At 31.5% G+C, this 10,892-nt stretch overlaps 1 protein-coding gene across 2 annotated transcripts in view; it reads right to left on the minus strand.

Annotated features, from left to right (window-relative positions):
• Nucleotides 1-8,190, minus strand: part of LOC127728281 (serine/threonine-protein phosphatase 1 regulatory subunit 10-like) — a 30,255-nt gene extending 22,065 nt beyond the window's left edge. The window contains exons 1-3 of one of the 2 annotated variants that reach the window (XM_052235591.1): nucleotides 7,795-8,190; nucleotides 6,775-6,898; nucleotides 2,622-2,735 (exon numbers count right to left, since the gene is read on the minus strand). In XM_052235591.1, the coding sequence (XP_052091551.1) occupies nucleotides 2,622-2,624 (3 nt within the window). In that variant the 5' untranslated portion in view covers nucleotides 2,625-2,735; nucleotides 6,775-6,898; nucleotides 7,795-8,190. The remainder of the gene's footprint in view (nucleotides 1-2,621; nucleotides 2,736-6,774; nucleotides 6,899-7,794) is intronic. The other variant, XM_052235590.1, reaches the window with a different exon arrangement.
• Between the last annotated feature and the right edge of the window lie 2,702 nt (nucleotides 8,191-10,892).

The following is a 10,892-nucleotide window of genomic DNA, read 5'->3' on the forward strand; positions in this document are numbered from 1 at the left end:
CTACTCTATATGACCCATTCTGATTAAAATACAAATCCTATGTACCTGCTTTGCTTATAAAAATCTAACAACATTCTGTTCTACTTTCTGTTATGGTAATTATTACATCAGCCAATGAAATTTCAGCCTTCAAATTTTGGATTGAGTGCATCATTAATACAAAACCAGAGGATCCTGAAAGGTCTATTAAACAAGAAGAACGGAGCATTGTCAGATCCTTGTAAGTAAAGTGTTGACACAGGATCTGTATTTCAATCAGATTGTTTATGACCATTCCATCGATCAATCTTTTGCAACAGGTCACAGCTATCTAGGATATGGTTCAATTGTAGGAGGTAAGTATCCTGGAAATAATCTTGCCAAAATTGAGAAAACTGATCAAATCCATTATTTTCAAAAGACACAGCATTTACATGAAATAATTTTTAAAATGGTTCACTGTTACCCTATTTTACCAATAACTCAAGAATAATAATTAATAATCTTATCAACTAATTCAAATAGTTGACTACCAAATTTATATAATGTTTGGAAATATATAATGTCTAGTTATAAAGGACACTTGTTTAAAAATAAAAATTGAATAGATATGAAAACATCAATCATATTGACTGTTTTAAAGTAATGTTCTAAAAAGAAAGCTCAAAATACATACGAAAGGAAGATCATCTTGGCCATGCTTTGCCACACGATTAGATTTTTTTCAATTTGCTGTAAAATTATCTCCATTTCATATCAGTTATTAATTGTTGACAGTTTAAAAAAAATATATTAAAATCAATAGTATACAAACAAATTTTGATTAAAAACAGAGACAAAGCAATGATTTAGGCATCAAATATTCAATTTTTGTATGGGGCATGGTTTAGAAAAACCTTTTAACTGTTGACAAAGATATTTCTGACTTGTATGAAATTTTAATAATATAATGCCAATGTTGAAATTAAAATGGCAATAATGTAACATGTAAATAAACTCATCATAGATACCAGGATTAAAATTTTGTATCAAAATTATGCAAAACAATCAGTCAATGAACCATGACTGTAAGTGCAGGGCCAAATAATCTTCTTTGGAATGAAAAATGCCAATGCTAATACAATTGCATAACAAATGTCATTGTCTTATCAAGTGGTTCCCTTTAAATTGACCTCAACAAAAACTTTTTAAGATGTAAACGATTCAAAAGTTTCAAGTTAATGAACCATGACTAAGAGGAAAGGGCCATATATATATTTATAAGCTCCATGGAAATGAGAAGAGCAAATACCACTGCAAACCAAATATTCAAATATCATTGACTAACAATTGGTGGTTTCCCTTTCATAAACTGATCTAATCACAAGCTTAAACTTGTAAATAAGCAAGTTTCAGTCAACAGACCATGACTGAGAGGACAGGGCCAAATAATATCTATGGAAATGAGATGTGTCTATGCCAATATTACTGCTCACTAAATATTATTGACCTACAACTAGTGGTTCCCCTTAAACTGATCAAATCACACATCGATACTTTGTTAGCGCCGTCACCAGAAAAAGCATGGCTTAGTCGAGGAGACAAAAGAAAATACTGTTTCCATTGAAAATTAGGGGGAAATAAAAAAATTCAACCTTATAGTTCCACAAAAAAAAAACAACTTGTATCTGAATCTTCTAAAGAATTTTTTTTTATTTTTCTATTTATTAGTCTTATAAAATTGATTGAAAAGAAAAACATCCACCTCCCCCATAAAAGATGAATAGTCTAATTGCTCAATAACAATTTTTTCAGAATTAATACATCTAAAATGTTATCACGACAGAAAGTTCTATGAAAATACGATATTATTAATTTGGTTCTTGATTTTTAAACTTCCCTTGCCTTGAAACAGAATTTAATCATTACAATTGAAAGGAAAGAATATTTTCATTACACTGCCCTTGTTTCAACTGCAAACTTTCAGGACCCATGGCCAAAAATTTCACCAGTTGATCAACCAGAAAAAATTATTAAAATGCAACAAAAAAAATACTGCAGGGATGGGTATTATAAAAAAATAACATGCACAGTAATCTCTTAACATCATTGTTATTGAAGCCAAGTAAATTACAAAAAAACAATCCACAATGCCCCCAAAAAGACATCTGTGGTAAACCCTTCATTTATCATAATCAAGGTGTGATTTTGCAAATCCCGATATCAGTTTTCAACATTTTTTATAATACTGTGAAAGAACTTGTTTTGATGTATTATGATATTTTTTCAAGGTTCCATTTTTTTTAATTTTTAGCCTGTGTTGTAACTCAATCAATGGTTGCACCAAACAACTTTGGTACTACAGATGGATTCATTTTTGAAGTAGATAAATCTCTATTTCTAGACAGATACTTATTGCCCTAAGATGAGGTAAGCAATTTTAATATTTTCCATATATGTTTTGCTCTGATGTCCCTCAGCCCCAGCAAGTCCTAAAAGAGACGATCAGATGCCATAGCTATCTCAAATATTGGAGGTGTAATTTCTATTCTTTATCCATCTCTGGTTATGTGTGCTTTCTAAAATTATCATCTTTTTATATGCCATGAACATTATCTGAAAATTACAAAGCATTTTTTTCTATGCCTTGATAAAAGCATTACCATTTTATCTAATATAAATTTTGATTTATGTCAAAATTTAAGTAGTTCCGGTTTAAACGGCAAAAGGGTTCTGTAAGGTTAACTGGTCTTTCATTGGGTACTTTTCTTTATTATCTGAAAAGAAAATAGAGTAAGTCATCACCATAGCAGTCATTTCTAATCCTGTAATATAAAGTTTTCAACATCTTAATATACATATATATACATGTTCACATAGGTAATGACACAAGATAAACAGAATTTATCAGATATTTCTATTGAATCTACCAATAATTTTCAATAAACAGAAGCTGCTCTTGCAATTCATTAGATTTGGTTATTTCTTAACTTTTGATATTTAGTTGATTCAATTCTTTGGAATGTTGCAGATTGTAGCAAAAGTCTGCTTTTAAACAATTCAAAACCAAAACTTTAATAATATTTCCTTTTCAATGTTTTCATTTTTGACTGTAAAAGTTCTTTTCTTTTGTATTGCAGCATCATAGGCATCGAGCACAATTGTTTGTCTGTTCATGTACAATGATGTATCCTCAAATTTAAGGATCAACTCTGATAACAATCAGGAAAGAATTAAGAAATAAATGTGGATAGTGTCCACATGTGGACACAGATGATGCCCCCGCTTGAATATCATATAGTTATAAAGGGACATAACTGAAGAATGGTAAGTGACGCTACCCAAATTTGAACTTGATCTGAGTTTTGTGGTAATAAGCATTGTGTGCAAGTCTCATAATATTTGGTTGAGGCTAACTTAAGAAGGGAACAGAAACTAAAAATTCAGCAATTTTTCTATTTGTTAACACGCATAACTCTAGAACAGTTGTGTATAAGTTTTATAACATTTAGTTGAGACAAACTAAAGTTAGAGAACGGAAACGAAAAATTCAGCAATTTTTATGTTTATAAAGGGACATAACTCAAGAATGGTAAAAGTGTTGCCACCAAATTTCGTACTTAATCTGTATTATGTAGTAATAAGCATTGTGTACAAGTTTCATAACATTTGGTTGAGGCAAACTAAAGTTAGAAAACGGAAACAAAAAATTTGTACTTGATCTTAGTTTTGTGGTAATGAATATTGTGTATAGGTTTCATAATGTTTGGTTGGGGCAAACTTAACTTACTAAAAATTTGCAATCTTTCAATTTATAAAGGGGCATAACTCAATAATGATTAAAGTGACACTACCCAAATTCAACTTGATCTGTGTTTTATCAGTGGAAGTCAAAATTAAACATTGCATTGTATAAAGCATTGATTGTAGTTGATTCAACTATAAACATGGACAAAGGAAGATAACTCCAATTTTAAGAATTACTTGATATTTGGAAGAAAATAAAAATTTGGCAATTTTTCCATTTATAAAGGGGCATAACTCTAGAACGGTTAAAGTGACGACACCAAAATTTAACCTTGATCTGTGTTTTGTGGTAATAAGCATTGTGTATAAGTTTCATAACATTTGGTTGAGGCAAACTAAAGATAGCAAACTGAAATGATAAATTCAGCAATTTTCCATTTGTAAAGGGGCATAACTCTAGAACGGTAACAGTAACGCCACCAAAATTCAAACTTGATCTGTGTTTTGTGTTAATAAGCATTGTGTATAAGTTTCATAACATTTAGTTGAGGCAAACTAAAGTTAGAGAACGGAAACCAATTTTAGGACGTATGTACGTACGTAACTAGCAATAACAACTGTTCTCCGTGTGATACTACAAATGATTCCATCTTTTATATCATTTAAGCCTATTAAATGTGCTAATCAAGACTTGCGGCATTAAATTGTAAATCATGTTGCATTCAATGTGTAAGCTACACAACGTATTTCATAAAGAGTTTTCCTTTTAAGTTACTTACTATTTATGCAATGCTTTGATACACAATTGATACACTAACATGTTGGTTTTTTTTAAATAGATAAGACTTCTATGAAATTGTACTGAAAGTGTTTTTGAACCATCCAATAACCATTACAATTAATTAATGGTCTTTAGTGGGTGAATGGCCATCTTTGGAAAATGCATTGTCTAGAGGTATGTCTCTTCAATGAAACTGCAGCTGCTTTAACTGACAATGTCTACATATTCAGTAAGGTCATGCAAAACGATTGCTTGTTTCCCCTAACCCTATTGGGTCAATATTTTTTTCTATTCTTTTTTTTGCAGATGAAAAAAAAATGTTGCTCTGGTTTCTTTTGACTATTTTCAATGTGCTTTTTTAAATTGTCTGATAATCTCTTAAAAGTGTGTCAACATTGCTCAATTATCATCTCTTTAGTTTCACATATAGCCTATCTATAATATAGAATGTAAACCAAGAATTTACTGTCAGGTTATTAACAACAATGTTTTCAGTAGAGTGATACTAATTTTTCACAAAAAAATAAAATAAAAAGTGTTTCCTGCCTGCTGGACCTATATATTTTTCACATGTTGGGGGGAACCAACATTCATTGTTTCATGGCCTAAATATGTCATGGAAAACTAAAAAATTCACATGTACATGCAAGCAATTTCATTTCATGGTCTGAATATTGTCTTTCATCTTCGGTGTCTTCCCTAGAAAATGTTTCATGCATGGTGGGTCCATGGTGAACTTGCAACGCGGCATTGTTACATTGTATATTGTTCTGTTTAAGGTAGATAGGATGTCTTCTTCCATCATGGATTGTAAAACAGCAGAAAAAAATTGGTCTAGATCTTTAAAGAAATGTACAAATTTCAGGAGAAGAAGTAATTCATTTGAGACTTATCCAACTTTATGAAGTAAATTATCTTGTGTTTTATCATACTTTTACAACGGTTTAAAAAAAAAAAAAAAAACAGAAGACTTTTGTTTTGATTCAATTTTTTTTGCAATATAAGGGGATATAATTTAGATACAGTAAGTTTTGTACAGAATAGAAGTATGCATTTACCTATTTTGTTTTGAAGCAAGAAAACTAGTCTTGACCCCAATTTTTCTTTTCTGAGAGCACATTATAAGAGCTGTCTTCTCATATCTTATCTTGAAATTCTATTGTTTATTTTTCTTTTTTCACAAAAAATTGGATTTCCATGCAATTGTCATTTCACGGGGCTTTTTATAGCTGCCTATGTGGTATGGGTTTTGCTCATTGTTAAAGGTTGTTCAGTGACCTATGTGTGTTAATTTCTATGTCATTGGGTCTCTAGTGGAGAGTTGTCTCATTGGCAATTATACCACATCTTCTTATTTTCATATAATCTATATACAAAATCTGACAATTTTGCACAACCTGGAAAGAAAGGTCAGTGACTCATACTTTTTACATTTTTGAAAAAAGGCAGGATAGAAGCTACATTACAGAGATCTTGAAAAGTGGTGGTTCGAGGGGTTTTGACTACCAAAAATTGCAAAGGACCGACAAAATTTTGGAAAAATGCAATAGAAATAATAGAGATGACCAGAAGACTTTCATCCAGGACCAACAAGAAATAAAAAAGATTTCGAGAACTCTTGACATTATGGCAAATTATTAAAAATTCTATCCATTTAATTTAAACATCCTCCCCTTTATCCATCTACCTTATTCAAATTATCAGTGGAAAAAAAACCTCAAATATGAACTCTTAATTTACAATTCTGTGTTTCCATGAAAAACCTTTAGTTTGTAATATATTGTGCATGTTGTGCATGTATAATTACATTTATTAATTCTGTACACTTACAAATCTCCAACAAACTTCAATTTCATGCCAAGACAGTTGACTTAAGTGAAAATAGCAATAAAATCATAACATTTGTATGTTACAATCTATAATACTTATGTTATAACATTTGATACTTTACAGCTGTTATCCTAATGCTACATGTAGCAAGTTAAAGGTTTGGTTTGCTTGCTTGCTTTGTTTGTATTAAAGTTTGCTCAAGCATTGTAATTAAGACTGACATCTGCAAATAATAAAAGTAGGCAGAGTTAAACCTGTATATACATGATATAGGTAAATTTGATTATTTGATAATGTCCAATCAAATTTAAATATAATGTATACATGTCAATCTTAATTACAATGCTTGAGTAAACATTAATACAAACAAAGCAAGCAAGCAAACCAAACACTTAGGCTTTAACTTGCTAGCATTACTGTAGGATAACAGCTGTAGTTGTGTGTGTCTATAACTTTACCTGTGTCTCCCTGATGTGGCATTTAATTTAAAGGCACTTGATTTTCAATGTGACATGATATTGTTTGTGTGTTGCATGCCCTCCAGGGGCCCTAATTTGGTGAATAAAAATATTATGTTCTATTCTATAAAAGGAAAAAAAATTCCATTTACCTGATTGCATCCATCAAAATTCTAATCATACATCATTCATAATCATCAATCAAATCATCTGACATATGCATGTATCAAAGGAATTTGTAATTTTTCAGTCTTGTATTTTGTGATGTTTTATTTTTCAATGTTTGTTTTGTCTCCACCAGTAAAAGTCTAGTCAATTCCTTGTCTACCTACCCAAGTATTTTAGGGTTAGACAATTGATGCATTATCACTGAATATGATTCATTATTGCATTTTATTTTTAACAAGAGCAACACTGTAGGTGTCACTGGTGGAGCAGGATCTGCTGACACTTCAAAAGAACATGAACCTGATTTTGGGCTAGGTTGGTGTTGCTCAATACATGGTTTCTGTGTATTGTCATCAAAACTTTGTGTTGTTGTTGTTTCATTTTGACCATGGTGTTGTCTGCTAATATTGGACCAATGATTTAAGTATCTTCTCTCTCTCTTTCAAAAATCTATTTTTTTTTAACCTTAGAACTATTTTTGATCATTTAGATGTGAATAAAGATATCAGAGAATAAGTTATAGTATAATAAACAAATAATTTTCAATAATTTGTGCGTCTCATCAAGGATTTGTATAGTCACTATACAAATCCTTGGTCTCATATAGTTTGCAAGGTTTATTTTGTTAAAACACGTGTGATGGTTTATTATGGTCACGTGACAGATTCTAATTATAGTTGTCGTTCCGAATTTTATTCGTCGCCATTTTGAATCATTGTTAAAACTTCTTTACGGTCGCTTTTCTCCTCTCAAAACCCTTTTTGGCGAAATATAATTCAACATGTACACCTTTCATACACATACACACATGAATACAACTAATATTTCCAATATTTCAAAGATTAAACTTACATTTTAAAATATGGTGTTGTTCCTGGTGTCCACGGGCTTTATTTCAGCCCAGTCACAACCCCTAAAATCTACCATGAAAACCCTGATAGAGGTGGAATTATCACGTTCCACTTATAAGTGGTTTGTAGAGTTCGAGATGAAAGAAAAATATCTGTGAACTGTCAACGGTGGCGAGTTATAAACAGCCTCGCCAAGAAAAAAAATTGCTGATCTGTTTTAGGATTTTAACGGTAGATTATTCCTTTTGAAGTATCGTATGATGATCCTTTATGCGTTGTTAACCGTTTAAGCAAGAAATTATAATCAAAACAGTTTGCAAAAATCAAAATTTTGTAAAATATTTAACTACTAAGTTTCAAAGCTCATATCTGCAAACTGCGCTCGAATTGACAGTTGGCAGGTAGATTGTGACGTCAGAGATAGGCCTTGGCTGCAGAGAACTATATGGGGTTAAATGGAGCGAAATGTTTTGGTATCGATACGTTTCTTCAGTTAGGAATACAATACATTTATTCTGAATCATGATTTTATTTCATTTTGAAATGAAATAGTAGAATATATGTGTCAATATACATAAAAATTACTTTTCGAAAATATACATAACTGAAAAGCCCCATTCGGTTCTCTATTCCGGATAAGGAATATGGGTCATGTATAATTAAAACAAAAATTGTAATTGAACATGTAAATGCATGCCCAGTTTAATGTTTTTGGTCATTAGTAACTCACTAGGATATACACATAAATATGATATCGGATGTTTGAATATCGGTTTTTGCAGACTTGCTAGTGCTTTTGATTTGGTAGCTTCCATTGATGGTTTTATTAGGGAAGAGAAGCCTGGAAATTTTAGCAACTCAAATATATTGTTGTGTTTTAGTATTACTTTTGATATTTTTCTGCATTACACCCATAACATACAGTTTAACCATAAAAATCAAATAGCTCGATTCACAGTTAAAATTTATGGAAACAAAATAGTCAGTGCACATTACATATACACCCACTTTCTGATCAAAGAATGGAATCGCCTGTTAGAATGTATGACAACTTCGTCCCCTACAAACTCGTTCCTTTATGGACTGTTGCATTTGCACACCCGTATCGTTTATTAAGTTGTTTTTTTTTTGCCTTATTATTCAATGCGCATTATTTGAACAGACCCAAGTTGATTTTAATTTTCTAAAGTATTTTGATAGAAAAAATCTTTGGTGTTTACGAAGATTTTTCTAATTTCAAAGTCCTGACCATCATCAAGTTGCGTAAATATAAGGTATCGATCATTCTAACCGAAACAGAGTCTCGTCAGGCCACACTAGACTCAAAGATGATACTGACATAGCAAAATTTCCATCGTGAAAATGTTTGTTGGTATTTGGCTAGTAATGGCCGGAATGAATATATAATTATTAGCCTGCGGAATAACGATTAGAAAACTGCAACAACTACCAGTCAGACCATGCTTTCTTTTTTGGAGTGCTATATATTTGATGCATAGCAAGTTTAAGAGTGATGTAAATTTTCAAACCTTACGTGCTACTTGATAGGCGTCCAGCAAAGATACCCTATGAAGACGGATTCAGGATTTTGCCTAAAGGGTGGGGGATTCAGTGGGTGTGAAAAATAGGCGACTCGGGTCTGGAGATCGCCGCAATCTCCATCAGGTCAAGGGCAGCGCCCCCTAAAACAAATATTGAAAAACAGACAGATCTGCAAAAAACTAATGGATAGATCACAAACAGCGTGTTTAAAATCAACGTTGGACAAAGTTGAAGACGTAGAAAATTAAGTCAGCAACCGGGTAATATTGCCGTACTAGGTGAACTTGGTTTACTTCAACTTGCTTTAAATGCCATTGAAATAAGTCTTTATTGAACTATTGGTTTCATTTATTTAAAGCACAAAACTTTATTATGATCTTCCATTCATGTAGAGATATATATTTTGTTCAGTAATTCAGTATTTGTAGTAAATTAACAAAACAAATACGTAACCAAAGTGGTTTTAATCATGTTTGACTGAATCAAACATTTTCAAACACTTAATTATGTGCTTTTAAAAAATTAGTTGGAAAGCAAGGCATATAGTTTAATTGGTTTTTGTATATTGGAAACAAACACAACATAGAGAAAACATTTCAAGAAATCATGGTATAAATTAATGATATGATTAATCAACTCAAAATCATTGTAAAATGAAGTAAACGTTGGGGCCTTTTATAGCCGACTATACGGTAAAGGTTTTTCTCATTATATACGGTGTCCTATAATTGCTTACATCCACTTCATTTGCACTCTGGTGGATAGTTGTCTTATTGGCATTGATTTACTTTAGAATCTTTAACCTTTTTCACGTTATTTGGGGGACTGGGTTTCAATGGCAGATCTTTTATGATCTGTTATTGTTTGTGTTTAACTTTATTCACAATTTTTATATAGATTCGCAAGACGATTTATGACTTGACATAATGTGTAGACCGTCTGACTATTGCTGAAAATAATTGTTCTTTGGTTATTTGTGTCGTTGGTTTGTTGTCTCATTGGCATGTACCCACGCAATTTATTCATTCAGTTTAAATCCGTTCTATCGGAGACTACTATATAGATATAGGAAGATGTGGTATGAGTGCCAATGAGACAACTCTCCATCCAAGTTACAATTTATAAAAGTAAACCATTATAGGTCAAGGTGTGGCCTTCAACACGGAGCATTAACACAGTGAGTTATGGTATCTACTTTAAAATCGGTTCATGACGAAAGCAAACTGACGAAAAACAAAAATATATGTTTCATTATGTAACACCCCTCGACTAGTTTCGTCGATATGGTATTCGGCGACCAATTTTGAAGAGACGCCGCATCCATAATAAATAGACTAGAGTCTATTGATCTGCATCTCATTTATTTTTTGCTGTTTAGGACCAATAATTTGGAATAAAATTGATTCCAAACGTAATAATCCTAATGAAATTTAAAACAATTGATTTTCTAAAACTTACATTTTTTTGTACAAACACAAATAAAAAGGTTCCCAATTTTAGAAAGTAATTATTCTCATTATAACCTTTATACCATTCCATTTCATAAATTGCAGTTAT

This window comes from Mytilus californianus, unplaced genomic scaffold, assembly GCF_021869535.1.
Source record: "Mytilus californianus isolate M0D057914Y unplaced genomic scaffold, xbMytCali1.0.p SCAF_2, whole genome shotgun sequence".
In the NCBI taxonomy this organism is placed as follows: domain Eukaryota; kingdom Metazoa; phylum Mollusca; class Bivalvia; order Mytilida; family Mytilidae; genus Mytilus; species Mytilus californianus.